At 45.6% G+C, this 17,329-nt stretch overlaps 1 protein-coding gene across 5 annotated transcripts in view; it reads left to right on the plus strand.

The window, feature by feature from the left end:
• The first annotated feature begins 4,586 nt into the window (after positions 1-4,586).
• The window catches only part of SYN3 (synapsin III), a 242,317-nt gene continuing 229,574 nt past the window's right edge, over positions 4,587-17,329 (plus strand). For all 5 annotated transcript variants that reach the window (XM_065409146.1, XM_065409137.1, XM_065409172.1 and 2 more), the window contains exon 1: positions 4,587-4,903. In XM_065409146.1, coding sequence (XP_065265218.1) covers positions 4,587-4,903 — 317 coding nt within the window. The remainder of the gene's footprint in view (positions 4,904-17,329) is intronic.

Here is a 17,329-nt window from a genome sequence, read left to right on the forward strand (position 1 = left end):
TCCAGAGCCCCTTGCATTTCCACTGGCTGTTCAGCTGCTCCAGTTTTGTGAGTTGTTTGGGGCTTGTCTTCACTACCACACTACATCAGTGAGGCTGTGCTAATGTAGCACGTCTGGTGAAGACGCGCTATGTCGATGGGAGAGCACTCTCATTCACACCTGTAAAGCATTTTGGGACCTGCAGATGGAAGTCTGTCCAGAACTGAGGTTTGAATCTTTGCCATTCCGACCTCTGGACTTCTATAGAGCATTCTCTGTGTCAAACCTGTCCTAGCCATAATTGGCAAGCTTTTTGCAGCTCCATACCCTAACCCTGCCACTGTTTGGAGGAACGGGTGTTGACCATAAGCTTAAATTTATGGTTGTATGCAAATTATTTGCAAATATGCAAATAATCTCACTGAATAATTTACATAATATGACCAACACATTACTTGGCAGTTGTGGGGTGGACCCTGACTGTTTAGCTCACAGAATATTTGGACCCTGGATATTGTTCCCCTCCTGCTGAACGCAATCAGTGGAGTTACGCAAAGACCAAATGGGGCTTGTGAACTCTTCATGGATGTTGCATGTTGACTTCAGCTGAAGTTGTGGCTAGGAGCTGCAGGATGTGGGGGCCCAGTGAAAATGAAGCCCCTGTTCTGAGGTATATGTCTGTAGAGCTAAAGAACAAAGGCAAGTACGAACAGTGTGGGTGTAATGCAGAATAGATTGTTTTTGATGTTTTCCGGTAAGCAGGGTGTTTGTTGGCCTTTTACTTATGTATGCCATTACTGATCTTTCTTTCATCTTAGATAAAACCTTCTCTGTAGCTGGGCTAATGGCAATCAATATATTGATATGGCAGAGCTACAATTACCTTAATTTAAAAAAATGGATTTCAATTACTTCATTAATTACGCTAACCTAAGGCTGATGAAAATATCCCCTCAAGGTACACTCTTTTCCTAATGGTTTTATAAAGAAATGAGCACACCTTTTGTCATTTTCCCCCCCACACTTTTACAGATGGAGTTGGAGGTCAAATCCTTCCTGAATTTCTAGAGCCTTGGTCGGCAACCTTCCTGTCACAGTGGGATTGTCTTCCTTTGGAATGTATCAACAATACATTGATTTTGGAGGGTTCAGTTAGTGGCACAGAGACAGCCCCAGAGCACTGTCTCCACAGAACTCCAAGCCCACACCAGTCCAGGGAGAAGGAGACCAGTAAATGAGTCCAATCTATGTCTTCCATGTGGCAGTGCAGAATAACTAATTTCTATTCTTTTTCCTTGCTCTAGGGTGCCAGTATGCACCACTGCATCTCCATTACTGGATGACAAGCATTCTGTAGTGTAGGATACTTTTATTTATTATTTTAAATTCTTTCACTCTGTTTTGTTATTTCCTGCTGTTGATCCATGCAGATTAGTTAATATTACTTTGTCCCTTGCTTAGAAGATGTCAGGCTTGTAGAGGAGATAAGAGCTATACAAGCACCAAGTAGTTGGTAAAATTTTCAAACATGGAGCTGCAAGTTTCGTGGGACTTTGGTTCCTAAGTCACTTAGGTGCTTTCAAAAATTTTACTCATCATGATTATTATCGATAGCCACAAGCTCCCTCTAATGGCTGATAGCAGTAATGGCAGGAAATGAATGCTTTAGCAGTGGAACAGGGGACAACTTCCCCAAAAGCTGCAAAGATATAAAATGGTATATTACACTGTTGATATTGAAGTTAGATTTCTGCTGACCCTCCACTGTCTGCCATCTGATGCCAAATACTCCAAGCAAACATACCAAATTATGGCGTTTTCCATATGCTGTAATTGGACTCTGTCCATATGTGAACTGCACATCACCATAAACAATACTAAACTTGGACGTTGGTGGTCTGCAGACAGCAACTATACTCAAATGTCCCTCGTACTAGAATGTGGGTAGACTGTGTCATGTAGAGTAGTTATGTATTAATTTCATTTCTCTTTCTGTATTATGCAGAGAAATGACACATGCATCTCCCCCCAAGAGAGGCCCGTGCAATGCCCTTCTATTAAGCTACCCGTACTCTTCAAGAAAGCCTTCTCTCACCATTCTGCCACTCTGGTTACCACCTGGGATAACATCTTTGCTAACACAGAGATTTGTTTTTACTATTGCGGTAGGACAGTGGCAGTCAGAAGGTTAAGTCTGAACAGTGGGGTGGAATGGTTCCATTTTACTAGATGTGAAAGCTGTGGGGATGATCTGTAATAATTTAAGCATACTGTATGTGACCTGATTATGGTGGGTGGGTGTGTAGCTATATTAAATGACTGGAATGTTTACCATATGCATATGTTGATTTAGTTCCATAGCAGGGCGGTTAGGAAATTAGCAGGAAGGCAAGACAATATTTCTAGATAAGTAACCTCCTAGTAAACAAGGCAGGGGTCATTAAGGAGCAATACTTGAGCTATTAGCTGGAAGCTCCTTCCAGTCACCAGTAAAGATACAAGGCTTATTTTGCCAATGCTGGGAACCAGAATATCAAGAGGCCACTAATTGGCTAAAAAATCACCCTCAAGAGAAAGGGAGAGGCAGTTGTCAGAGACTGTTTGAGAGGCAGAGGCTTATACAGACACAGGCCCTACAGAAGGGGTCTGAAGCAGTTGGGCCTTTGTAACCTTCCAGGGGACGGTAAACCTTAGTAAGATAGATGTGTACAGACTGTTCTGTTTTGAAATCCTTTCTCGGATGCCATGTTCCTACTATTAAGGTTAAACAATACTTACCTTTAAGAACGCTATCTGGCCACTGTATTAACCGCTGGTCACATCTCCCAAAAGGAAGACTTGCAGCTGCCAAGCCCAATTGGACCTGTAGGGAAATCACAGTTGGTACATGGGCGGGGGGAGGAGGGTAGCCTGAGGCCTGGTCTAAGAGTTGGAGAATTGCAGGATTCCAGGGAAATAAAGGCTTGAGGCCAAAGACCTGAGGGGTGCATGCAGAAAGACTTGAGAGGAGACCACGGTGCTGCTATACCTGTAACTGTGACACTAGGAATGGCCCCCACTGATTCAAGAGGCAGCCCTCACTTTCACTGCTCCAGACATCTGCTGTGTAATAAATGCCCTTGTGTTACCTGTTACTGGTACCAAGACATAAACATGATTGACTACCATTATGTTGCTGTTGTATCATTTTTGGTTCCCCGCTCATTCCCTGCTATGCCTAGACAAGACCCAAAGGTGTATGCTGTGTTAGCAGAGAAGGGGGCCTTGCAGAGTCCCTGTGGAAATCCTATTTCCTGGCCCCAGTGTCTCCAGTTGTGAAATAGTGAAGTGATGCCACTAACTTATGTGGCATTAGTTTGCTCTGAAATATTGGATGCATTTTCCATAAATAACAAGACAGTTAGTGGCTCAGGAAAAAATCCAGGTGTTTAAATTTCTCCTTGTTCATTACCTGATTGGAGAAGATCAGCAGAGTAATACACCTTATTCCTAAAAGAAGCATTTAAATCTAGAGGACCAAGTTTGCAAAGCAGCCTCAATTTGGCCTTTTTAAAAATTGTGCTTCCAATTTTGTGTATGCCCCTGAAATGAACTAGCAAATCAGATAATGTGATAATATCTCTAGTAACTACCAAATATTAATGAAGCCCAAAATCTAGATATGGGGGACACAAAATTGCACATACAGAGCCAAGTACAGAATGAAGCTTCTTTTGAAAACTGGCCCTGGAGTGTCACACAAGCCTTGCTCCGGGATTTTTTCCCCACTAATCGCTGTGTTTAGAATGTTTGCTTCTCAAAATTCAGAGTCCCTTTAACAAGCCAGCAGCAAACAGGGTTTTTTCAGCCAATCCGTTTGCTGAAATTCCAACTTATCCAATATTTGTCTCATTTCTCTTGCCTCAGAATAGACTCAGATTGCTAGCTGGAGTGAAAAGAATTTTTCTTCTCCATGGTGAACAGTGTTGTAGAAATAGCCAAATGTATTATGGGACTCTTTCCCTCCCTCCCCCCCAACTTCCTCTGAAACACTAACTACTGGGACACCAAATCAATCGACACATAGCTATTTTTAGAGCCCTGCGCAGATACAAAATTTGTATCCGCATCCAATCCACGGATGTAAAGCAGATATCCGCAGATTTGCAGGGCTCTAGATATTTTAATCTTTCTATTGTGACTGGAGGAGGAGCTGTGTGCAATTCAGTAACACTTGGGGGCAGGAAAAGGCCATGAAGCCTACCTACTTCTACCCACTTGGCCAATGTGCCTTGCTAGCAAGTTGGTGTAGAATACCCTGCATATAAAGTAATGACCCTTCTCCATTTACACAAGTGTTGACTAAGCTTTAGGCCTTAGGATGTTCTTTAAAGGCTCAGTGAGGAGTTCTAATGTGAAACAATTTATCTGCATCTCACACAAGTGTCTCTTGTTCTTCCACAGGAAAAAAGGTCTATTTCTATTTCTTCCTCAAACACAATTTCAAGGGTGACAGCATCTCTGTCTGGACTAAGCTATAGTGACTCCAAAAGCCACTCTGGACTGTGGGATACAGTTATTTTGTCTCGCTCGCATTGTGGAGAAGTTCTCCATCCTGAGCTTCAGCAATGAATTTCCTCCGAAGGCGCCTCTCGGACAGTAGTTTTGTGGCCAACTTGCCCAATGGCTATATGATGGATCTGCAGCGTCCTGATAACTCCACTAGCTCTCCAGGTTCTCCAGCAACTGAGAGGAAGCAACAGCAACAGCCATCTCAGCCATCACCCTCTTCCTCTTCTGGAACCAGTATTTTCAGTTCCATCTCCAGTGCCATGAAGCAGACCACACAAGCAGCTGCAGGACTGATGGAGCACTCGGCAAGCCCTGCTCCTGTGGCTCAGAAACCCAAGATCCTTTTGGTGATTGATGATGCTCACACGGATTGGTAAGCACACACACGTCTACTGACTGCTTTAATGACAGCAGTATTACTGGGGTGTAAGGGATTGCATGGCTCGGGAGATCAGCAATAGGATATAGAAAAATTTGTGTCTAAGTCACCCATCCATGTCAGTGGTGACCAAGGTCTGGTTGTTTGGTGGCCTGCACAACATAAATGTGGTGATCTCTTCAGTTCTCAGTGTTGTCAGATGTTCGGCTGCATGTGTGTGTGTTCTCTCTGTGTGCTGTTCCAGCTTTGAGCAGACAGCTGGCACAGCAGACCTCGAGCGAACCGCCCAATGACCACAAGATCCGTTAAGGTAAGAAGGCATCCAGCCAGGTTTAGTGCCAACAAAGCACAGTCCTAGCTCTCTGGATCAATGTCTCCAGTTACACTAGCACATGTATGCCTGTGACAATGGACGCAGCTCAGTCAGTGGTGGGACTTTACACTGCCCCCTTGGCTGGCCAAAGACACTCCCTCTGAGATACATCTTTATACACCAACACAAACAAGTTACGTATTGCCTCTGACGAATCAGGATGCCACCCTCTGACGTATTAGGGTGTCACCCATTGCCTTGTACATGTTGGTTTGATCAAAACATCTCTATCCATCGTGCTGTCATCTTGACCTTATCTTTCAGATGGGTCAGTGTGCCCCTGTTATCTTTGGGGAATGTGCTGGTATCAAGGTGTTCTGGTACCACCTTTCTGGAATGTGTTTGTATCAGTGGCGGATTAATAATTTTGCCGCCCCTAGGCCGGGAAATAATTGCCGTCCTGGCCCCGCCCCGACTCCACCCTTTTCCCGCCCCCATTCCAACCCCCTCCCCAAAGTCCCCGCCCCAACTCCGCCCCCTCCCTTCCCCTATTGGATCCCTTCCCCAAATCCCCGCCCCCGGCCCCGCCTCTTCCCCCAGCGCGTGGCGTTCCCCCTCCTCCCCCCTCCCTCCCTGCCCCGCGAAACAGCTGTTTCGCGGCACAAGCGCTGGGAGGGGAGAGAAACAGGACGCCGCGGCAAGCTTGCAGAGGAGGCAGAGGTGAGCTGGAGCAGGGGGGCGGGGCGCGGAGGGGAGCTTCCGCCCCTGAAAATTTGTCGGCCTAGGCCATAATACGGCGCTGGTTTGTATATATATATTCTTGTGCCTAGCACTACTTAGGAATGTGTGTTTCTGCAGTATTATCCTTGTTCTTGCCAGACTCTGTGAGCAGGGCCTGCCTCTTGCTCACAACTTAACTTTGCTTTATATCAGCAAAGGTTTGACTACTTTAGCCCAGGCCTGAGGCCTCATACCAGGCCTCTGATACATGGGTTTATGTTTCAGGCCCTCTTCCTACTATACTCAGAGAAAAATGTCCATTGGCACTAATTAGCAGACTTGTTGACAGTCTCAGAAGAGATGGCTGTGCTCAGCAGACTGAATTCCTCCTTTGCCCCTAGACCTGGTCCCTGAAGGCACATTGTGTAAAGGTATAAAGGCACATTGTGGTGTGGTTTGGCGGGCATGCACACCACCATTGTGTTTGCTACACATGTTCTATGAATAAAGAGATCTCTGTCTCTAGGGCTGTCAATCCAGTGCCTTTCACAACATCTACATTCACCAAAAGGTAATTAAAATAGTAAAAACAGACAGACTACTACAAGTGATCATCCCCTCCCTTGCTAATCGTGATAGCAAACAGCAAAAATGTTCAGAGGGTTAGCTAAGCCTCCAAAGAATATGCTTATGCAAACATCATTTGCTGGAAATGTTATTAGAAAGGGCTTTTTTTGGTGAGATTTGCCAAGACAGAACACTTTTTGCAGAAGTCTTGGAAGACACCTGAATCCTTCCAAAATTCAGAAGAGCTGGCCTATTTGACTGGAGGACATTTCCTTGAAAGTTGGCTGATCTGAAAAGCCTGCCAGCATCCATTTTCACTGTTCTGTTCTGTTCTATAAAGATTTTTGACCACACTCATCACCATAATATCTGAGCACCGTCCAGTAGTGTATTAAACTATGTGACCACACATTTGTCCCAAGGCTCTGAGAAGCTGAGCTTTTATCACCTCCATCCCTCTCTCAGTGCCTGTCTGCCTTGGGCAAGCTGGCCAGGAGATCCAGAGGGTGGCCTGCTTCTGGTACTAGCCTTCAGGAAGTCATCAAACATCTGCCACTGCCAGTCGGCTTCGGCAGCTGCCAGGGAGCTCTTCACTGCCCTCTGGTTTTGGAGACCCCCTTACAGGAGTGGAGAATATAACCCTGGGGAACATGAGAGTATTTGGGTTACCCAGATTTTGGTTATATGGGATTGTGTTGTACTTGCTCACTTCAGCCCTCATCAGGAAAGTTGTAAATGGCCTTTCCTGCAGGATTTCATCCTCTTCCCCCCTACCCTCCACCCTTTAGTTCCCAGCTGAAACCTGGAAGTGATGGTCAAAGATTAAATTGCTTTTGCCTTCTTGTTCTTTGCCTTTTAAATGCCAGAGATAAAGCTTACACAAAGTTCCTTCAAGATCATTTTACTTTCAACTCCAGTTAAAGAAATATCTCATTACCTACATTCCATCTAAATGACTTCTGATAAAGAGCTTACCTCTAAAACAGGGGTGGGCAAACCTTTGGGCCTGAGGGCCAATTCTGGGTATGGAAATTGTATGAATGCTCATGAAATTGGGGGTTGGGGCACAGCAGGGGGTGAGGGCTCCGGCTGGGGGTGAGGGGTTTGGGGTGGAGGGTGCTCCGGGCTGGGACTGAGGGGTTCAGAGGGTGGGAGGTGGATCAGGGCTGGGGCAGGGGGTTGGGGCACAGGAGGAGGTCAGGGGTGCAGGCTCCAGGCAGAGTTTACCTCAAGTAGCTCCCAGAAGCAGTGGCATGTCCCCCCTATGGCTCCTACGCGGAGGCACAGCCAGAGGGCTCTGCGCACTGCCCCGTCCGCAGGCGCCATCCCTGCAGCTCCCATTGGCCGCGGTTCCTGGCCAATGGGAGCTGCAGAGCTGGTGCTTGGGGCAGGGGCACCATGCAGTGTAGAGCCCCCTGGCTGACCCTCTGCGTAGGAGCTGGAGGGAGGACATGCCACTGCTTCCGGGAGCCACAGCACGCGCGGAGCGGGGCAAGCCCCCAACCCCGCTCTCCAGCTGGAGCGCCAGAGCGGGGCAAGCCCCCGACCCTGCTCCCCGGCCCACAGGCCGTAGTTTGCCCACCCATGCTCTAGAACTAGGTTTCTGTAACAGCAACACTCTCTTTGGGTGAAATGTGTCTTTGCTCCCTAGAACCTGTCAGATTTCAGTTGTCATGTTTCATCAACAGGTGACCATTTCAAGATTTTCCCTTAAAGCCCTGTCAAAATACATATTGTTTGCAGTGTTGTTGTAGCCATGTTGGTCCAAGGATATTAGAGAGACAAGGTGGCTACTGGACCAACTTCTATTCATGAGGGAGACAAGCTTTTGAGCTTACACAGATTTGGGGACCTGAAGAAGAGCTTCTGTGTAAGCTCAAAAGCTTCTCTCTTTCACCAACAAAATATAGATTAGCTGTTATTGAGTCATCCTCTGGTTAAAAGTTAGAGAACTACATTCTGTTTACAATTCCCTTTTTTCCTGTTACACAATACATAATGATTTTCATTTAAAATGCCCCCCTTGTGAGAGGAGATCTCCCTTCCTTTAATTGGTCTTCCCCCCCATCTATACCATCCTTGAAAGCAGAGAGGAAACCTTGCCTAGTGACTAAAGAAAACATCTGGGAGCTGAGGCACATTGACTTACATTCTTGGCTCTGCCACAGACTTGCTGTGTTAACTCACCCAAGGTACATTACTTAACTTCACTGTGCCTCATTTTCCTTAGCTGTAAAATGGGAATAAAAATATTGAGCTGGTTGAAGCAGAGCATGGTGCAGCTGGGCTGATGGGGAGGAGGAGGCATCTGTGGCTAAGTCGCCTTTCAGTTGCTCAGATCCTGGAGCTACCTGCAGGCTGAAACTATCTAAGGACTGTGCTAACTTGTAAGGACACTGTGGTCCAGCCCTGCTTCTCATTGTGCACCTTTGGCACCAAAAGGAGCAGGTAGTGAGGAGGCTGCTCTGGCCCCACTTCTGCCACATCCTCTGTGCTGGGTTGTTTGGGGAAGCAGGTGCCAAGAAGCCAATCACACTGACTTTCCCCCTGTGTCATGGGAATCCCTAGCTGCCCTTCAGGGGCAGCTTTCTGGCTGCTTTGTGATGCTCGGGAAATACCTACAACAACCTTTTCTATTTTAGGTACTTCTATGACCCCCATTACTGTGTATGGGAGACCCACAACAGCCCTCTGAGATGGAGCAGGTCTATTATCCACATTATGCAGATAGGGGACTGTAGCACAGAGAGGCTGTGACTTGCCCAAGGTCACACAGGAAATCTGTAGCAAAGCCCAGGTCTGCTGAGTCCTAGAGTAGCACCCTAACCACGGGACCATTCCTGAAGGGCTCAAATGCTGGCTTTACCTCTGGTTCCCTTGTTATAAATGTAAACCAAGATCTTGGGTGTAATGGCCTTCATTAGTCTCCACTTATTTCCCAGCAGACACGAGTGCATTACAGACCCATCATTAACAGCATGGCTTGTTTCTGTCTCAAAGGGGGGGATTCATTACAAAGCAAGGACTGCCCTCCTCTCCCGTCCTCTATCCTCCCCTTCCCAGAGTAATGGGCTTGGATTTTGCATCAAGGTGGAGGTGTAGCAACTGAGGCCAGTAACTAATACAGGATCCTTCATCCAACCTGAAACGAGAGTGAAAATGAGTGGAATTTCCCCCCAAGAAAACTGGCCTTTTAACATAGTAGGAAAGTCTCTGGTAGGATGGCAATCGCATCTAGTGTTTGTGCAAATCTAGCAAAAACAGGGCTTTGCTGGCTACCATTTCTATAAGAAGTGATTTCTCCCCCCCCTACCCACCCCCAACCAGGTCCACTTGGCACTGCTGCCTTCTGTTGTAGCTGGTATTTTCGCACTTATTTAGCACCTCGATGCACCTGCTGGTTTTTCTCAAGTGTAACAATAAGATCAATAGCTGAGTCATTGGCTTGTGCTAAACTTCCCTGCAGTATCAAGGAGACACCACCAGGGGGTAGTCCATTACCACAGCATTCATGTAACTCTCTGTTGGACCCCTTAACATGTCTAATACACAGTACTAGCACCCGGGGCCTAGGGGCCAGTCTGCTGCTTAGTCCAAACAGTGTAATCAAAGAGGAAGGTGTGGCACTAGGCCCCATAGTCTTCATAGAAATATTGTTATGATATGAATATGGCATAACTAAGATAAGTTTTATGCAAGATGGGTCATGTGAGATATCATTGAAAAGGTTATGATTTACTGAATGTGATTATCCTATTTGTATGCATGTATCATTTCTGTATCTAAGTTAGGAATATTGATTATGTATCGATTGCAAAAGTGTTTACACCTGGGAACGCCCACCAGACAAAATGCAATCAGTCTGGCTGGTTAGTCAATAAACCATTAGGGAGAACAATAGGTCTTTGAAGATGCTAATCTCCCACCTTCCTGAGAAGCTTCCTGGGGTGCTGCTTTGACACTGCAGGGTCACCTGGTACTGGACACCATCTTGGACTGCTGGTATTTTTCCACTAGTAGGGGGTGGGGATCAAACTGAGAAACAAAGGATTCCCGATCCTATTTAAGGCTGGGGAGTGAGTTAATCAGGGTTGGTTCTTCACTGGATACCTCCCCACCCCACCCCCAAGATGACTGCTCAAAACACCTAAAACTGAACTGGGGAAGAGTTGGACCCAGGCTAGAAGGTGTCCGGCCTGTGAAGGGAATATCTGGAATTCTAAACTGCAAGGAAAAGAAGTTTCCACAATATTCCACAAATGTACGTGGGTCTTTATAAAATACAGTAAGATTTGTGCCTTTCCTGGAAGCATTTACAGTAAGAGGGCTAGATTCTGATCTTATTCACGTGGGTGAATGAAGGCAGTAGCGTCACTCAGGATTTACACTGGTATAATTGAGATCAGAATCTGGTCCAATGACCACAACACTGAAAGACAATGTTGATTAGGCCTGATTCTGATTCTGAGTAACCTATTTCTTCTTCCTAGTAACAATCTGCATGAAAAACCAGCTCAGACTGCCCCACCTGAGCCCTTTGGCAGCAGTGTTTGCCTTGAGAAAAAATGACTGTCTGGGGATTTTGGCTGACCACTCTGGTTGCCTCACACATGGAACTAGTCCCAGAATCTTCAGAGTGAACAATAACCTATTGTTACCACTGTTTTGTTCATTTCATTTTTGAAGAGGTATCAAATTTAAAACCTTTTCAACTCCTCTTTGCCTGCCAAAATATCTGACTCGGGCAGCATTTTTGGTTGATAAATGGTCCTTTCCTTCCTCCTCCCTCATGCTGGAAGAGTTAACTGGACCAGAAAAGAGTCACTAGAAATAAGTAACAACAAGCAAAGAGCTATCAATATTTTAACATGGGACCTCCACAAAACTTTCCCCCATAACCTGTGACAAACCCCATGTAATGAGGCCTCATTGTTTGCAGACAGCAAGGGTGGGAGAGTGGGGAATCTGTCCACTGATTTCCCTTTTTAAAAACAAATACACTTTCTTGTAACCCAAGAAGGTGGCAATATGGCTGGATAGGCAACTTATTTGTATAGCAGAGCACCTAGGAGCCCCAGTCATGGACCCGGCTCCCATTGTGTTAGGCACTGTGCAAACACCGAACAAAATCAGTCCCTGCTGCAAATTGCTTACAGTCTAAGTATGTTAAGTGCACTTAATTGGAAAATAGTATCATGTGTTTCTTTAAAACTCTGCTAAGTCTATTCATCCTACAGCACAGCCCTGAACTTATCTCTCTTGTAGTGATGGCCTGGAGGGTGTAAAGACCTGTTATGGGAATCCACAGCTATCTTCATCTGCAAACCTTTGTTAATACCTGACACTTGGCGTACCCTGGCATGTTTCAAAGGATAAATATTTGCTCTTGAAATATTTTTGAGTCCTACATAACTCAATCCACTCTGGCAGGGATGTGGTAGCCGTAGCAAAAGAAGGGTGGATTCCATCAGAGGCAGGAAAATGACCCAACTCTCCCTTTAATATGGTGGCAAAAATTTACACAAGAGCTTCTATTTTTCTCCAAGACGCCCTTCCAGCACCTCCCAAAGAAGTGTATCTTTACTCTGCTTAGTGCGGGGATGGGGGATGACTCTAGTTGTGTTGCTCTGTTTTTTGACAAACTAGCCATCATAGCCACCTGCAAAAATGAGTCTGCCAAAGGATCTCCATCCACAGTAGAGAAAATGCCATTCTTTTTTCTCATTGAGGGTCCCTGTCCCATGCATAAACCCCACAGGTTTAGAGCTGGGCAAGCAGTCTGTTTGGAAGCATCTGCTGCCCTGGAAGAGATGCATTTTTAGAGATCCTGCAACCTCCATGTCAAACCTGTATTTGCTGCCAGGGAATGGGAATTCTCTCTCTCTCTCTCTCTCTCTCTCTCTCTCTCACTCACACACACACACACACACACACACACACAAAAAATATATGAGGAAATGGAGTGGCAGAACTCCATGTTACTACAAATCAGCCAAATCCAGGACGATGACCTCATCCAGGAGGAAAGTGTCCCACCTCTGGCAACTTCCTTGCCCAGATCACAGTGTTAAGTAAAATCACCCTCTTGCTGGAGTGTTTTTTTCCAAAGCTGAAACAAGATTTGAGACCAGTGAATTGTTAACCCCCGTTGTTCGTGAAGTTGTACTCACTTCCCCACCTAATGCTTTGTTTAAACAGCTTATTTTGGAAATGCACGTGCATACCTCATTAGCGCATTAATAAAATACCATGAAAACATTGCTTTTTGTGCCAGCTGTAGTAACAAGGTCCCTGCTCACTTCTATTTGCCAATATCCCATGTCACTTTTCAGAACAATAGGTGTTTTTTGTCCTCATTCCAAGCTAGTCCAATACTATCAAAATTACATTCTTTCTTGCTTAAAATCCTTCCACCCCATCAATAATTTGTGCCATATTTCACAGGACAAAGCCATTAAGGACAATGTGAGTGTTACAAAATTGAATTGTTATTTTTCATTTCCCTCCATCTCTAAAGCCAGGCTGTCTTAACATAACTCCTGGACTCAGAAGAGAAGAGAAATTATGATTTATTCATAACCGAACCCTCTTCCAAACTATCTAAAATAACACTTTTTTGCAAAATAAGGCTTGCAGGGCTTGTCAGAGCTTGGAATAAAGTGCTGGATCGCATTAGGAAGAGAAAATTACCAGCTGCAGTTTACTGGGCTACAAAAATCTATTTCTAGTCCTGGTCCATGGGATATTGAACCTTAAATATGTTACTAGTCCAGGACTACCAGTGGTCAAATAATGTTAATCTAATATTGAGTTTGGTAAATCCGGCCACTTTGCAAACTAGTTCCCTTCTTTTTGCAAATACATTTACTATTTGGAAACATTCTGTGAATGTCACGTGTCTGTCACAGAGGTCACGGAAGTCACGGATTTGGTGATTTTCCGTGACACCCGTAATTTCTGCAGCAGCCGGTGCGGCTGGCTCTGGGGCTGACCGAGCACATCAGGCAGCCCTGACCCAGCTGCACCGGCCACTGCTGGTGCAGTTGGGGTGTGGGAGGTGGCTCAGGGCAGGGGCTGGGGTTTGGGGAAGTGGCCAGCATGTCCCTGCAGCTCCTAGGTGGAGGGACCAGGGGGCTCTGCACGCTGCCCCCGCCCACAGGTGCCACCCCCACAGCTCCCATTGGCTGCGGTTCCCAGCCAATGGGAGCTGTGGAGCTGGAGCTTGTGGCGGGGACAGCGCGCAGAGCCTCCCTTGCCTTCCCTCCCCCTAGGAGCTGCAGGGACATGCAGAGCCGGGTAGGGAGCCTGCCAGCCCCGCCAACCCTTATTTGGAGACAAAATTCCACTTTTGGGGGGAATAGGAATAATATATGTGATAAATTATATGATATCAATAAAGAGTAGCTATTTCAATATTGCATAGAGGCTTTGAAAAGTAGTGGTCCCAGAGGTAATGGAATAATGGGCAGAGTGCGGGTGAAGCTGTCAAATGTACATGATACATTGCAAAACGCCTATTTTTCTGGAAAGTGACATAGGATAGTTAGCAAATACAAGTGAGCAGGGACCTTGTTATCACATCTGACCCAAAAAGCAATGCAGCTTCTTATTTATATCACCATCGCGTGTCTATATTTCTATATTGCATATGTAAAGAAATGTGGGGTCCAGTGCTCCTGGTTGGAAGGTGATACAGAAATGTAAAGGATAAGTAGTATTACAAAAATAGACACTAGGAATCTGGCAAATATTCCCTACCAGGTTACAAATATGCTAATGCAAGTCAAATTTGGGGCCTTAATTACTTTACCAGAGTCCTTTTAAATACACCTCTACCCCGATATAACGCGACCCGATATAACACGAATTTGGATATAATGTGGTAAAGCAGCGCTCGGGGGGGGGGGGGCTGCACACTCCGGCGGATCAAAGCAAGTTCGATATAACGCGGTTTCACCTATAACGCGTTAAGATTTTTTGGGCTTCCGAGGACAGCGTTATATCAGGGTAGAGGTGTATATAGTATTTAACCTCAGAGTGTCTTGCCTAGACCTGGGGGAACCTAAGGAATTCAGCCAGGTTTCTCAAGGTTTGTGAGCCTTTTAGTGACCTGCAAATGAACCCAGGCACTTATATCATTTCTGCCTAAAACACAGCAGCTTTGGCTGAGTTTTGCTTTTGAGTTATTTTGGTTCCCTTGTTCCTAACACTCAAAGGTGCTGTAGATGCATTTCACTTCAGAGCAAAAGTGGAATAGAGTATTGCATGAATCCTTACAAAATGATACCCCTCCAAACAGCTCCAGGCTCTGCTATCTAGATTTAGCAACAGGGAAACTTGCTAGCAATGTACAATTTTAAATCGTACATAAAATAAACTTGCTGCCTCGTGTCACAGCAGCGCCTAAGCTGATGTAAGCAGCAGCACAGAAGGAGGCCCATCTAGTTTTCTGTGACTTGAAGGAATATGACTGTGATGCTGGCCCTTGGGAGCAGGACAGGGAGAGAAGACTGGGGAGCATCAGACCTACAGCAAGGCACCCTTCATATACTTACAACCTTGGAAAAATGCAAAGAGCAAGATCAAGTGTAGTATTAGTTAATGACTGACCCATTTTCTCTTGAAGAATTCCATTGTCTCTAGTTAGCCCTGTTTCATCAGCAATAAGTGATGCAGGAGGCAGACAGAGTTGCAGGAATCTTAATGTATCAGTGCGGGGGCAGGGTTGGAAGTGCTTAGATACTACAGGGATGGGCACTATACAAACCCCTTAATTAGAGAGACTGTTCTGCTCTTCCAAAGGGCAGGGATGATCCAGTGTGGATGGAGGTCTATTGGCAGACTCATTTTTTTTCAGGGGACAATGATGGCTAGTTTATGGTTATAAGGCTCTAGTGTTTCTGTGTAGCAGCAGCCTGGACCCATCTTGTGTTGCTGAACTGCTGATGATCACTATGAACCCTGAAGATAAAAATGCCAAAGGGATTATTTTACAATATGCAGGAAAGAATGGTCTTGTGGATAAAATGCCAGCCTGGGACATGGGAGATCTCTTCCCACCTCTCCCACTGACTCCCTGTCTGAGCTTGGGTAGGCCACTTAATCTTTCTGTGCCTCCATTCCCCATCTGTAAAATGGGGATAATAATTCACCCTTTCTCCCATTTGGTCTTGTCTATTTAAATTATCAGCTTTTCAAGGCATGGCCCTTCTCTTCTTATGTGTTTGTACAGCACCTAGGACAGATGCACCCTGATCTCAGTAGGGGCCTCTAGGTGTTACTGCACAGTGAATATTAAACAATAACGTATCCCTTCTATGTCTGAGCAATACATAAAGGTCTCTAGATTGCAGCAGGTGTGTAGAATAGACCTGATTGTCCCAAAGCACTCAACTCCTGGGGTGACCATTTCCTCCCTCTCCCACAAGGCTTTGGGTGATCAATAATTGACCAAACTTGGAAATCCATATCGTTTGTAGATGGAAATTTCTAATCTCGGAGAAGTGGGGAGCTGGGCCAGAGAGGGGAAAGCCTTGCTCATTTTTATCCATTAAAAAAGCAAACCAAGAAAAATGCACTACTTACTCCCGTTGTATTGTCCTAGGGGCTAGAGGGGTATCTGGGCATTCCGCAGCCTGCTTGCTAGTATCTTGGAAACTGTCTCCTTTTTCCCAGTCCCAGCCCTTTTTACGTAGGAGACAATGCGGACATACAGTGAGGGCCTTGTGCATCACCCGGGCCCCCAGGCCCTTTGACACAGGGAATTCTTTGAGTGGCTAACCTCACTCCGTGAGGTCCACCCTCATCCAATCAAGAGGGTTGTAGCCTGGCATTTTCTAGATTTGATCTTGGAGGAAATTACATGCTTTGATTCCCAAAAGACTCAAGAGATATCTTTGTTTGTATTTGGATGTCAAAGAAAGGAATTGGGAGATTCCATAATTTAATCCTTTTAGTCTTCTATTTGATTCACTCGCCTCTCTCCTCCTCCTGCTCCTCTTTCTTCCTCCATTTTTACTTTTTTCCCCTCTTTCCATGTTTCTCCCACCGTGGTTCTTGCATCACATTTTTTATTCAGGCCCCCACTGCAGGCTAGGAGTGTGGGGCAGGAAATGCATCCTGAATCTAACGTGAGAAGAAATGGTCAGCCAATAAAGCTAACCTTAGTTTGTTGGTTTGGATGCTGTTCGGGGCCTAATCCAAAACCCATTGAAGTTAATGGAAAGACTCCCAGGAATTTGCTCATAAAACATGGCGACACTCCGTCCTCTATCCTTTATGAATTCTTTTGCTTAGAGCTGTTAAACCTCCCACCCTGTTTGACTTGAAACATAGTCCCAGGTCCAGGGAAGGAAGATCCTCAAACAACTCTCATAGGCTAAGCATACATCTAACACAATGGTGCCGTACGTGCATGAATTCATGCAGATAGGTATGGGATTCAGACTCTGGACTTAGTGCTCCTCTTCCTCCTCACTGGCTTCTTATCTGGTCACTTGAAGGAGCAACACTACTAACAGTGATAGGGAACAGCCAGCATGGATTTGTAAAGAACAAATCATGTCAAACCAATCTGATAGCTTTCTTCGATAGGATAACGAGTCTTGTGGATAAGGGAGAAGCTGCGGATGTGGTATACCTAGACTTTAGTAAGGCATTTGATACAGTCTCGCATGATATTCTTATCGATAAACTAGGCAAATACAATTTAGATGGGGCTACTATAAGGTGGGTGCATAACTGGCTGGATAACCGTACTCAGAGAGTTGTTATTAATGGTTCCCAATCCTGCTGGAAAGGCATAACGAGTGGGTTTCCGC

Source organism: Emys orbicularis, chromosome 1 (genome assembly GCF_028017835.1).
Source record: "Emys orbicularis isolate rEmyOrb1 chromosome 1, rEmyOrb1.hap1, whole genome shotgun sequence".
Classification (NCBI taxonomy): domain Eukaryota; kingdom Metazoa; phylum Chordata; order Testudines; family Emydidae; genus Emys; species Emys orbicularis.